This window comes from Carassius gibelio, chromosome B9 (genome assembly GCF_023724105.1).
Source record: "Carassius gibelio isolate Cgi1373 ecotype wild population from Czech Republic chromosome B9, carGib1.2-hapl.c, whole genome shotgun sequence".
NCBI classification, from domain to species: domain Eukaryota; kingdom Metazoa; phylum Chordata; class Actinopteri; order Cypriniformes; family Cyprinidae; genus Carassius; species Carassius gibelio.
Genome location: NC_068404.1, coordinates 1,720,681 through 1,735,057, shown reverse-complemented (window position 1 = coordinate 1,735,057; position 14,377 = coordinate 1,720,681). Strand labels below are relative to the sequence as shown.

The window sequence follows — 14,377 nt, the reverse complement described above, 5'->3', positions numbered from 1 at the left end:
GTCGTCATTTTTGTTTTATTCACATACAAAAAGTATTCTGGTTACAGTTGAACCACTGATGGCAGATGGACTATTCTGACGATGCTTTTCACACTTTTCTGGACCTTGACAGTGTATTTTACTTGGCAGTCTATGGTACAGTGTCAAGCCTCCTGGTTTTCATCCAAAATATCTTAAATTGAAGAAGAAAAACGAAGCTTTTACGGGTTTGGATCGACATGGGACATAAGTGATTACTGCCAAAATTTGCTTTTTGAGGTGGAGTAACCCTTTTAAACGACGTGCTAACAATGAATAGTTGTACTAATGTTAAAGATGAAAAAATACAATATTTATACATTTTACAAATAAATATTGTTAAAAAAATTATGACTGGTAGTTAATGCTAGTTAATGCAACTACCAGTGTTAACTTAAATGTAAAGGGTTTCCATTTAACTTAAGCCAGTCAGCCACGGCTTTGTGAGAAAACAACAACAACAACAAGAACAACAACCCTACAGAGCAGCTTTGACTGTAGAGAGTGTTTTGACTGTAAACACACCATCATCTGTGTTCCCAGACGATTTTTGTTTGATGAAAGTGAATTGATTGAATGCTTTGAAGGTGAGGATTTATTCCTCTGTGTCTCACTGTTAGATTAAAGGGGTCATATTCTGCTCTTTTATAGCTTTTTAAGTCCGCTTATAATGTCAGTAAGGTTTTCTTGCACCAACACAGTAATAATTTGGTTTGAATTGATCATTTTCCACCCACTGACTGAATTAAACAGGCTGTTTTTTGGTGTGACAACTTAGTTTCAGTAAATCTTGTGGATGAACTGGAAGATTTGTGTAGCTAACATTATTGTTTGTCTACTTAGTATATTAAACTTGTATATCAAAACCACAAGGAATATTACATTTATGGTGATAGGATCCCTTTAATAGATAGATGTAATAGAGAGATGGCTGATGGGTGAAATGGTTGAGTGTCAAACCCACTCTGAGTAGTGAGTGAATACAGCTCTTGCGGCTCTGCCTCTAACAGGAAGTAGGTCAATATATTCCACCAGTCATAAGTTTCTAATCTAACAACCCACCAATTATAAAATCTCCAACTAATTTACCACCACTTTAGAAACATCATAGCAATCATGGTCTGTAAGTGTGTGTGTGTGTGTGTGTGTGTTCAGAGAGACATACATCCAAAGCGACGGACTGTTTGGCCCAGGACTTCTTCACTTGGTCATACATAATGGTGTTATTGATTCCCAATCCACAGAATATCACAAATGCCTAAAAAGAGAGAAAGAGACCACGGAGTCACACATACAGCAAGCCCTCAAAAACCAATTTAAACTTCTGAAAGGGGTTTTTAAATCTTCGTTTCAGAGATCTGAGAGTGATTTGCAAGAATTTTGTTTTTAAAGACACTTAAAACGAAAATGCTAAAAAAATGGGGGAAAACACACAACAGAACCACCAAAAATGTAACTAAGGGTGTGTTCACACTTGTCATGTTTGGTTAAATTAAAACAAACTCATGGTGCGATTGCTCTTAATCCGGTTCATTTGAATAATTGTGATTGCTGCCATTCGAACCCTGGTGCGCACCAAACAAGAGGAACTCTGGTGCGGTTCAAATTCTTACACAACATACATTCATACATTTCATACACCAATCAGTCTGCACAGTGCTAAACACACATATTGTTTGGGGTATTCAGTAAGTTTGGTCAATATATGTTAGGGGTGTAACGGTACGTGTATTCGTACTGGACCGTTTCGGTACAGGGCTTTCGGTACGGTGCACGTGTGTACCGAATGCAATATTTTATATGCGGAACGTAGGTTTATTGTCGTCTTTCCAAACAAACATATTAGGTGATGGAAGTCTCCGCGTTCAGCGCAAATCCCATCCTGCAGCTGAAGGCCGGCGACACACTGGATGCGTGGCGCAAGCGTGTCTGTTTTTAATTCGGCTCCCATGTTAACAGGTTAGAGCTTGCAGTCTGCCTGCGTGAGACGCGTGTCTCAGGCGCGTTGGAAGTGTTTCCAGGCAAAATAGAATAAGAAAATATGTTTATATGTCATTTTGTGCACAAATACATATAAAATCATGACACTTTGATGTTTGAAAGTCTATAGGTTGACATATATTCAGATATAAAATGTAATTAAAAAAATAAATTAATAATTATCGATTTTCAAATATTGCACCTGTCAAACATAGTCTATTTTGCCACTGTCTATTTTGTGTGTCACTGGCCTAATGTTTTCAAAAGACATCACGCGAGTGTGAACATCACTACAACTAGGAAAAAAATGACTAATTCAAATGCAGCTCCTGTCGGCATTTAAACAGACCTTTGCTCTTAATTCTGATCGGTCCAGCGCTATAACGAAATCTGAGCAGGTCTAAAAACTGAAACTGTTGATGCTGCAGTTTACATTTTTGAAAAGTTATATGTATATTTTTTAAATATGAGCAGGCCTACAAGCTGGGGTTGGTAATGCTGCACTGTAATCATAGTTATTTATTTATTTTTTCATTATATTTTATTATATCATATTGGTTTGAGACTGAGAGTATTTAATTTAGTGGAGAACTTTGCAGCAGTATTTTATTTCTTATTCTTTTTTATTTTATATATATTTTATTAAAAAGTATTTTAAAAAAGTTTATAGTATTAAACAACTGCAGTTTAATGTTTGAATTTCTTTCCATTACTGTACCAAAAATGAACCGAAACATGACTTTAAAACTGAGGTACGTACCGAACCGTGATTTTTGCGTACCGTTACACCCCTAATATAGTCATTAAACCCGACCAATCAGGTTGTGAGCATATGACTATGCCTTTAGGTTCAGTATCTTTAGGACAGGCACTGATGTTGGATCAGAAGACCTGGCTCACAATCTCCATTCCAGTTCATTTGAGAGGTGTTTGATGGGGTTGAGGTCAGTGCTCTGTGTGGGACAGTCAAGTTTTTCCACACCAATCTCATGACTTTATGGACATGGTTTTGTGCACTCAGTCATGCTGGAATAGAAAAGGGTCTTTTCGAAACTGTTCCCACAAAGTTGAAAGCATAGTATGCTTCAAACATTAAAGGGATAGTTCACCCAAAATTTAAAATTCTCTCATGACTAACTCACCCTTGTGTCAATCCAAACCCGTAAGACCTCCGTTCATCTTCAGAACATAAATTAAGATATGTTTGATGGAATCTGAGAGCGATAATATTCTTACATCCCTAATAATAATCATTATTAATATTATATTACAATATTATTCTATATAAGATAATATTGAGTAAAATGAGATTCACACGCATACTTTCTAGGCCAAGCTTTATGGTTCCACTTCTACGGTCATTTGGAGAATAGAGTAGCCGATAATTCTCTCAAATCACTCAGAGACCCTTGCAAAGAACTAATTGTGAAGATAGCATGTGTGGGTGTATGCATATTTATGGACCTCTTTAAAGTGAATGTTTTGGTCTGCAGTACAATTCGCTTAAATCATGTTTGATGGTAGCAAAGCAATTATTAAGAGATCTCACAGATACCATACCTCAAACAGCCTCTGATCTGCATCATCAAATGGTTTTCCATCTAATCTGTTCAAGACCTGAGCCACACCTGCGACACACACACACACACACACACACACACACACACAAGACAGTGAGATTGCATGCTGTGTTTCATGACCCAAATCAGGTCCTTTCAAGCGCAGCAATGCATTGCAGCCATTGATAAAGGATTCAGGAGTGAAGAATCTCTACCTCGCCCCACCCCCAACCTCTCTATCTCTCCCTACATGGCTAATTAAACAGTGTGCTGTGTTTTAGTATGCAATTAGAATGATTGTTCCTTTAAGTGCAAACCCTCCCCAAGTTCACACCCCTAACACCCCCCCCCCCCCCCCCCATCTTCACCATCTCATTACAGTCAAACAGAACTGTGGTGCTTGCTTTGGACAGCTTGTACATGCATATATATGGCTCTACCATTGCTTATAATTACAACACATTTTATCATTTGAAGATGACTGTTCACCTGAAAACCAACTGATATGTGTCTGACTGAGGGGAATTTTTTTTTTCAAGTAATACTAAACCGGATGTGGTGTTATCATTTCAGTATATAGTTACACAGCTCACTGCATCTGCATATTATATATAGAACACCCCCAGCTATTTTAAAAACAGCATGTGAAATAGTAGCATTAGGCAATTATAAATGCTCTAAACCAGTAGTCCTCAACCCGCGGGCCGCATGAGGCCCGTCACAAATTCAGATGCGGCCCACCATATGCTGAAAAAAAAAATACAAAAAAAATACAAAAATAAAAAAACTTCAGTTTTAAAATTATTTTTTTTAATGTTAATTAAAACATTTTTGCTACTAATGAAATATAAGCTATATCCTAATGTTTTTATGTGAAATTATTTTGTTTTTCATATATTATTTTCAGACATGAGACCTACATTACATTTAACAAACACATATAAGAGGGCACTTTGACATAATTCAGTTCAAATAATCATCAACAGCCATAAGTTAAGGTAAAATTGAGCATCATAATGGACAAATTTGTTTTTAAGGGAGAAAAAAAAAAGAAATGTGAACTTTGAACACGTACAAACAAAAAAAGTCACAGGATCAGTGAAGGAGAGATTTTCGGTTTGCCCCGCAGCTCACTTTAAGAAGTTCAGGCAAATAGAAACCCCATATTCTACGTAACAATCTTGAAGAAATGTGGAAAAACATCGCTGGAGAGAACCTCATATTATTAAATTCGAAAGTGCTTTCCATATTTGGATCAACATAGGCTACATTTGTGAACGCACATTTTCTGCAATGTCGCGCGTCAGGTCATGCTCCCGTACACGTCTTAAAGACTGCATCTTAAAGCCTCTGTTAAACTTTCCTCGTCCGCGAGTCCGCTATGGACCGCTAGGTTGGCGTGACATAAAAATCGTCATGGGAGAGTGTGTCTGGAGGCTCTAAGAGGACGAACGCATGTCTCCCATTTTTAACCTGTTAAATGTCTCCCCGTCCCGTATACGGGACGCCTACGTTGACTATACTATATTACAATCAAATCTAATCTAATCTTGACAAACTATATATCGTTGGAAAGGTCTAAGACTCCCAAATATATATTTTACCAATATTTTTTGTTAAAAATTATGTAGGAAAAGTAATAGATTAATTTATGACAAGAGTGCACCCTCAGAAATCTACATTACAAAAGGAGCTTTGACCTTTGTTTAAAAAAAAAGACTTCCTCGTTGCCTTTTTCTCTATCACATTTTAGAAATCATCAGAAGTTATATATCACTTGAAAACATAAAATCTCAAAATTCATCCTTTAAAACCCATTTTAAAATCAGACATTGCATTACCATGTAAATGGTACATCAAAATCATGTTACAAAATGTTTTCAGTCAAGAATAATAAAAATTTAGGTTTGCATCATGCACATTCATGTCTATCTTCAATAACGTGAGTGACAGTTAACAGGTTAATGACCGCGCAGACAAGTGTGCGTGGTCAGTAGGCTTCAAAAGCACAATTGCACATGTGCAGGCAGTGTGAAGAAGCTTATTGCTACTCATACCTGTGCAATCCGTCAATAAAAGAATATAAAGACAGTCATATGTGCAATAATTCTGGGCAATTGTTTGTTCACATGTTTGTTGCAGAGCAGATCATCAGCATGCACTTTCGGAAGTATAAATTGAAGAAGTCTGCGTCCGCGCTGGCCGTGTCCGTGTCCGGATTGCTCATGCGGAGAGTATGACATGCTTTACACTCCCAACTTTGTGCTTTTACTCCTTTCGAGCTGAATCTCACAAAATTTTTCAGCTCCCGACAGCATCAGGTGTTTTATTTATGGGGAGTAGAATTATTTATTTATTTCAATGAATGTAATAGATTAGATATCATAATATTTAGACAATAATATTATAAATCAGGTTGGTTTGTATTGGTGACATAATATGTAAATTATATGCGTGCAGCCGCGTTGTTTTTAACTGTAGTACCCGTTCTTTTACTAAACTAAATAATTTTTATTACCATAAAAAATCAAAACGACAGTGGGGGTCGGTGCCGCAATGGACAAGTGACGTAACCGGTGTTGTGGCTTAACACCATCAAATATATACTATTAAAAAAAAATCTTTATTCATTAATTTTATATAATGTTTATAATGTTTTATACAATGTGTAAAGGATGAAATCTTACAAAGCAGCAGGTTGATATCACTTCTCATCATTTATTATTTTATTATACATTACTTCATGTACACTTTGGTTGTGTAGTGCACATGTTTATTGTAGGCATCTAGGCAATGTAATCCATACAAACATTTGTAGCATATACTGCATACTACAAAAATAGTACTATGCTGAATACAATTTCAAACATACCCAAGGACTTAAAATAGCAACAGTATTTATATGGATATACAATCTTTAATTTATGGATTGTGTGGTTTCTGCATTAAATCTTTACTCTCCTCATAGTGCTGAAATGTTTACACTGGCTTTACACATCATTTGAAAGAAAAGAAGCCTCGTTCTGAAACTATGGCAGTGAAGAAAAAAAGAGTGCGAGAAGGGGAGAGAGAAATCTTTTGAATGAAGACATCCTTGACTTCTGCTTCTACTGACTGTTTGTGCATATAATGACTTTCTGTCCCTGAAAGAGTCCTCCCACACACACATACACACATCCACCCACACACAGTGCACTTGTGCAGAAGCACACACACACACACACACACACATGCTGATGTGACACAGATATACATTTAAACAGACATTATCCTATAAAAACATGTTTGTCTTCCATTCTCTCACACACATCACTTAACTCTAGCACACAACACAATACGACACAGCAGAGCAGGGAACATCAGTACATACTATCTGTAGTGAACCAACAGCACTCTGGATAACTTACCTATGATTTGGTGGTTACTGTTCCAGATAGGGACACATAGGACAGATCTAATATGGAAGCCAGAGAACTGATCGGCCTGAAGACATTACAAACAAACACTTGTCACCATATCAAAATCCAAATGATCTGACTTGTAGAAGTGAGCAAAAATGTGAAATCATCTGAAGACACAGTGTTATATAATCTTGTGCTGCTGGCATTTTAAAGATGCACAAGAGCCGACAGAGGTCCAAGGTTTTAAGCAGAGCAGAAGTCTCTCTCATCTTTAATCATGCTCTCTAAAGGAAGATTCTGGGTTAAATAATAAAAAAAAAAAAACTCTTTCTGTAGCATCTGCTGTCCATTACCACAGAATACAATTTCAACTAGTCCCTCAATTATAAAGTTAAATGGTATATTACTGCAACAATATATTATATTACGTTAAAATTCTGGGTAAGACTGTTATGATGTTAATTAGAGTGCATTAAAGTGTAAGCCTCTAAAGGTGCAGTAAGTGAAAATCAACACCCAAACAATCAATTTTATTCATATTTGCTAACTGTCTGGTTTTATTCATTTATATATTTATTTATTTATTTGTGCTCTTTCCTTCAGTTCATGGTTTTAGCAAGATCATGAGTTAGATTACCAACAAAATTCACATGCATGAACTTATAAAACTGTTTGCCTATGTATGTACTGTACTAACTGATCTATCTAATTGTATTCATTTATTTATTGCTGTTTAGGGATCTTACTTCAGCATCGAAGCGTGGGTCTTGGTAGGCATCGCTGATATTCACAGGAAGCCCAGTGGAGGCGACCAGCTCTGCAATGCTGTTATTAATCAGCCAGTCAGAATAGGATGATTTTTCCATGCTGTCCTTGAAACTGTGAATAAGACAAAGAGTAAGTGACACATGCTGCTATGTACAAACCCAAAACAATATTTAATATTACTATTGCTCATACTTTGGCTTAGAGATGACATCTAAAATCTAACCCCACAGTATTAAACTTGTGTGCAGCTTGTCTTGCACCATTTGTGCTTTGGACATGAAACGATATTGATAACTGTCTGATTTACTGAGAAAGCATAGCGTTACCTTGTGAAAATAAGTACACTTCAGCAATCTTTTAAAATAAGTAAGCACTGTGAAAATAATATACTTTACAAAAACATACTTTGTAAACTGAAGGTAATGGCTTTGGACGGTTAAATGCATATTAACTACACTTAAACAAATGTGTTTCATAGTTTATATACATATCAAATGCATTTATCTAGACTTTAGAGTGTTAATTAGGAATTAAGTACATCTTCATATATAATTTCATAATTCTATTAATTTTGAAATATGGTTACATTGTACAGTCATATTTACTGACAGACATTTTTGGTTTTAATGTCATTTCTATTGTACTTTTATTTAAATGTGTGTAATTATGCATTTGTATGTGATGAAGTTTCAATTTAGTAAAATACACTTAAAATGTAATTCAGAATAACACATTAAAGTCAACGATACTTTACATTTGCTTTTGTATGTTAGTCAACACATCAAATCAAGTTTTTTTAAAGAATAATAAAAGGTGATTAAAACATCATTTAAAACTCTGAAGTAAACTGAAAATTTGATATCATTACAAAGAGAACTGTCTAAAGAAATATAGTCATGAAAGTGTCTCTAAGTTTTCATTCATTTTTATTATTAACTATTCTAAGTAATTAAGTAGTAGTTTAAAAAATATTTTTACGAAATGAAATACACTACAATCACACATTCAATACAATAAAGTAAAAAAAAAATTTCACAAGGGGTTTAGCTCCATTTAACAAATTTTACCATGCTTTGTATCCATTCAATTAACCAGATTTCTCCTAAAAATCAGTGAAAATGTCTGCAGATCTCATTTGGGCTTCAATGTTATCACCTGCTGCTAGTACTGTGTGTGTTTTCTTCAATTATGTGACAGATCCAATTCTAAATTACAATGTGTAAAGAGACCTGCGGAGACAAGCAGGTGAAATTAAATGCAAGTTCAGAACCAAGCGATCGAACAAAGTGTGAAAAGCGCTCAGCCGCTTCAGCCTGAAAGAGCTGACGGATGCTGAGGTCCACATGCTGCTGTTCACACTCTCATTCCCTCTCCAGTCATTTACAGCTAACGAACTTTCCTCTGCATTTTAATAAGGCTCAATGGAGCCAGCAAAAGCAATGAGAAGTTAACGCTCCGACTCTCATAAACGCCCACGTGCAGCTGGAGAACCAGTCCTGATGTAGCCTCTCTCTCTTTAATCTCTCTCACGTGGTACATTTCAGGCTCTTGTGCTCTGGGCTGAGAGAGTCTGATCAAACATCTTCTCTCATACTCTCTATCACACCCCGAAGATCACACTTGATTAACGGCGCTGCGAGCTGCTGTCGGAGGAAATGTCGGAGTCGGAGGGATGAATGGGAGCGTGTGAATGCGTTGTGCGGGAATGCAGATGAGCACGCGAGATGTGTGTTGTTGTGAGTTGCATCTGTGTGCGTATGAGTGAGCAGCAGAGATGCGTCTCTCTCCCGTTTGGCCCCGAGCTGTTTCAGAGTGCAGCAGAGGACAAATCATCCTTACATAATGGCTCTGGCTGTACCTTTAGAGAACCAAACACAGAGGATGAAATCACTAAATAACACACATAAGTTTGAAAAAATCCCCTGCAATATATTACTGAAGCTGTATAATGTCAAAGCTTTGAAGCAGTGTAACAATTTTTTTGTCTGTATTTGATTACCTTGTGTTTCTAAACAATATTTTACGAGTTTGTGTTTGTATAATCCTGTAGTGCAGTGGTTTTCAACCTGTGGGCCGCTATTTTCTGTCCATTCTAGGGCTGTGTGATTAATCAAAATTTTAATAAAATCACGATTTGAGCGTGCGCAATTTCAAAATCACTTTATAGCATGATTTTCCGCGGCCCTGACCTCCCGCAGTATGCTATCCGATCCATTCAGTATGCAACGTGCCTAGCGCGAGAACAGGAAAGACTGGGCATATGCATACGTAACTCCAGGTTCACACATGCACCTTTTTTCCAAGCCCATGTAAATGGATCGGAGCGTTCACACTGCACACGTGCGAAAATAATTAATATCTAGCACATGAGCATAGAGAGAGTAATGAGTGCACAGGACGCAGTTTAAGTGAGAGTAGACACGTTTTAAGTGCGCACACTCTCTCCGGGCAAGAGCAGCGTGTATCTGAGCAAGCACGTCTGGTTTTGTGAGAGCGCAAAGGAAATCTGCATGCGAACAGAGAGATTCATGCTCACGCATTATTTTAATGTGCTTTCACATAACAATAACGCGCTCTCGCTGCTGTTTCTGCACCACATACACATACTGTATACACACTGCAAACAGAGTACATGTGAACCTGTATAATGTATAGCAAATCTATTTCAACACTTGATGCACTGCTACGTACTATTAGCTCTATGACCAATGCATGGCAAAAAGAAAAAGAAAGTCCCTGGGCACGGGATTTATTTATTCATTTATATTTTTTGCCATTAGTCTATATAATTTGTTACACCTTTACTATAGCGATTATTTTGACTTATGTCTGTTCAAGAGACATTACAACTTTTTGACAAAGCTCTAATTAGTTTTCTTTTGGAAATATATTTCAAATTCATCCTGCATGCATTTAAAACTAAAGCATATATGTGTGTGTCAAAATCGTGATTAAAATCGAAATCGCAAAAAAGTTAAATTTTTTTGTTTGTTTGTTTGTTTTGTTCGTATTGCACAGCCCTAGTTCATTCAATAAATACAGTTAACAATCTAGCTTCTGAGTACTAAGTTATTAACCCAACAATAGCGGGGCAAGTAAAAAATTTTGCAGTTGGACGCACAAACATATGTGTTTGGTTGTTTGGGCCGCGAGTTGAAAAATGTTGGGAACCACTGCTTTAGTGATAATTGAGTGATGTTGTCTACTATAGAAAACTAGAATTTTTGAAGTAAATAAACCTGTGAAAAGTAGACTTTATAGCATACATTTTTCAGACACCAGGCCCTATTTTAACGATCTAAGCGCATGGTCTAAAGCAGGGGTTTTCAAACTGTGGGTCACAGAATGGAACAAGGTGGGTAGCACAAAGTCACTTGGCTGCAGCTAAATTTGCGCTTCAATGACACACACACACTCACACAGTTTAGTCTAGGGCTGCGCAAATGTGACGAGTGGGGCGGGGTCGAGAGCTGTGGGAATGGAGCGAGGCCGGTGGAGTGATTGGAAATGAGTGACACCTGCGACACTCACCGGTCTCGAGTCCCACGGAGGAGATTGGAAAGATACAAAAGACGAGCGACGACAGTGAAGGACGAGAGTGGACCAGGCCTGGGCTTTATTTGGTGTTTGGTTTTTGTTTGTGTGCGGCAGTCGTCCGTGAGGGGCTGTCTCACTGTTTTGGGTTTATTTTGTCACAACGATATAGCCTACCAACATTAATTACAAACTGCAATATCCTTAGTGTGATTTCTGAATTGCAATTAAGGCGTGTGTTGTGTGTTTTGAAGGACGGGCACGCACAAGTTTCTAATAACAGTCAGGGTCTCAGAGCAATGTCATTAAAAGGTGCAATCGGTTCTTCTACTTGCTCACTTCAATACACTATATTCTACATGAGATTGCATACACCAGAAAATTCAAATGTTACGAAAACGGTTTCAGGTAGGTCATGTTCATTCATTTCTATTGTCCCTTTGAACACTGCACTTTTTTCATTCAGGAAACTGTTTGTAAAAAGCATTTCACATGTACAGGGTGAGCAAGGCACAAACAAAGGGTTAACACTATAAGATTTAAACATTTCCACATAACAAAATGTACAAAATTTCACAATATTTCCTTGACGTTTCATCTCTGTTGAGAGAAAAATTTGCCAAAGTTCAGAAATCTTTTTTGAAGATATTGCTGAACATTTATTTAACCATTTTTAAAACTAAATTTTAGCTTGAACTAAATGTCATCCAGTTTTTTTGTTATTTTTTATTTAAAACAAGACACATTATTTTTTTTTTTACCTATTTCACAATTATTTTAATCTCCAAACTGTTTTAGATAGTTCTGCTTTGGTTCTTATAATTTTAATTTAAATTTATGCATTTAGCAGACACTTTTATCTAAAGCGACTTACAGTGCATTCAGGCTATACATTTTTACCTATCACGTGTTCCCGGGGATTTGAACCCCCAACCTTGCGCTTGACAGCGCAGTGCTTTACCAATTGAGATAAAAAAAGTGTTGGATTGTGCAACGTTCTCGCCGACACACACGGAAGGATCATTAATGCTTTTTCTGCAACAAAACACAGCAGCGCAGATTACAGTTCACTGGAGTGAACCTGTTTTTCATTTTTATGGACACTACATATTTGTATGATAGGGCCCACTGTGTTAATTGTAATGAAATGAAAACATACTATAATCTATGGAACGAGAATGTGACCAATAGGAAAACTTCATACAGATGTTCATAAGTCACGCAGCCTGTTAGGAACTATAAACACTGTTAAAGTGTGCAAATTAACCCGTGCTGTCTCTAGCACACTTCTTTTACACAAGGGTGTGAATGCTTGCCTGTGAAAGCTGATTTTGGTTCAGGTGAAGCAGCACAGTTTACATACGAGTGCTACAGAGACGGGACAGCACAGAGCAAATCATAGATGCATGTTGGCGCAGACCGCAAATCATATCTGGCCCATTTTAATCTTACACAGAATAGTCTACTTTACAGAGCAATGAAGGAGGTCAAATATCTCTAATGGTTAGACAGCCATGGCATTTTAAACAGCACTAACGAAGAAAAGAGAGGACAACACTGTGCCATCATGCATAAAACACTAAGGATGTGTTCCAGAAAGCAGGTTATGCAAGCTGATAACCTTAACATCAGTAAACAACATGTCGAACCTATAGATAAAAATCTGTAAACATCATATGATTCCATAGCTCTATATAAAATGTTCTTCCAAGCTGAATAATTCCAGATGAAACCAGTTTTTTTGACAAGAAAAAAAGCTTTGAACTTAACACTGGCAATTTATCAGCCAATGGCTAACAACAGACATTATTATGTCACCTAGTGCAAAATGACTTGGGCATGTGCATGTGATTTACTCACAGTAGAGAGCTGATTTTGAAAATTATTTGTGGTTTTAATATCCCAGAGCACTTTAGTAAAGTGACTGCATGTAATGTTTTGTTGCTCAGATGGTGAGGGTGGGCTGAGCGATGCATGCGTTCAGATGGTGATGGTGTGTGATCTCCCCAGACAGACCTCTGCTGGAACATTAGACAGGTGCAGAGAATGAGATGATATGTGTGACTGAACACACATTGTAGTGTGAAAGCTCCCATATGGCAACTGAGATCTCCAAACCTGTGTGCTTCATCGTCACTGGCGACACAAAACAGTCATGAACAACAGACCTATCTTGCACAAAGGAACATGTTTGCTCTTAATCCTGGGTTCCTCAATGGCTGTGTGCTTGCAGATCTGTTGTGGTGTGTGCTGTTTTAAGAGCTGAGCTCAGGGCTTTGAGACTCCACTAGTGCTGAATACTGGACTTATTGGAGGGCTGAGTGTGGGCTGCAGATAACAGATATCACACAATAACCCTGACCTACTGCACACCCTACAGCACTGCTGCAATATACTCCACACACACAAACTACAACATCATAACCCTGAGCTACTGCACACGTGACCCTACAGCACTGACCTTAAATCACAACCCCTCAAAACACTGTATGCATAAACTACAACACCAACACATTGTACACAAGTGTATTAGCATTTTTTGAAAATCTACAAAGCACTGCACTGAACACATTTACACACATATTAAGAGTTGTGTCTCACACTTATTCCCAACATTTTATTATGTGAGCCTTATGCTACACCTCAAATTAAAAGAGAATATATAGTAATTTTAATATTAATTAGTCATTGCCTAAACTCATTCTCTCAAATGGCTTGGGTATGCATAGGATTTGCAGCTTATACTTTATGGACCAACTAACACTGTAAACAAATTAACTCATAATGCACCACAAGCACAAACATCACAGATACATCCCTAGTTAAAAAGCAAACTTTTATTTTGACATTTTTAGAAAATGCACTTTTTAAACGTGTACTTAAGTGTAACATTAAATGTTATGTCAGGAAAGAGTTCTACCTTTAAGTAGACTAACAGTAAGTGGCATTGTAATTTATTAAAATAACATTATGTATACTTTTATGATTTAAAGTACAATACAAATGCACATTCAGTACTATTAAGTGCACTTAATTTTCAAAATTTACATTCCACCTACACTGGAAATCCAGTGTAAACACTGATTGCAACACAATTATACTATATACACAAATAGT

At 37.0% G+C, this 14,377-nt stretch overlaps 1 protein-coding gene across 1 annotated transcript in view; it reads right to left on the bottom strand.

Annotated features, from left to right (window-relative positions):
* The window catches only part of pde11a (phosphodiesterase 11a), a 55,779-nt gene that overhangs the window by 17,364 nt on the left and 24,038 nt on the right, over window positions 1–14,377 (bottom strand). The window contains exons 6-9 of the mRNA XM_052564653.1: window positions 7,705–7,837; window positions 6,965–7,040; window positions 3,559–3,626; window positions 1,184–1,276 (exon numbers count right to left, since the gene is read on the bottom strand). Of these exons, the coding sequence (XP_052420613.1) occupies window positions 1,184–1,276; window positions 3,559–3,626; window positions 6,965–7,040; window positions 7,705–7,837 (370 nt within the window). The remainder of the gene's footprint in view (window positions 1–1,183; window positions 1,277–3,558; window positions 3,627–6,964; window positions 7,041–7,704; window positions 7,838–14,377) is intronic.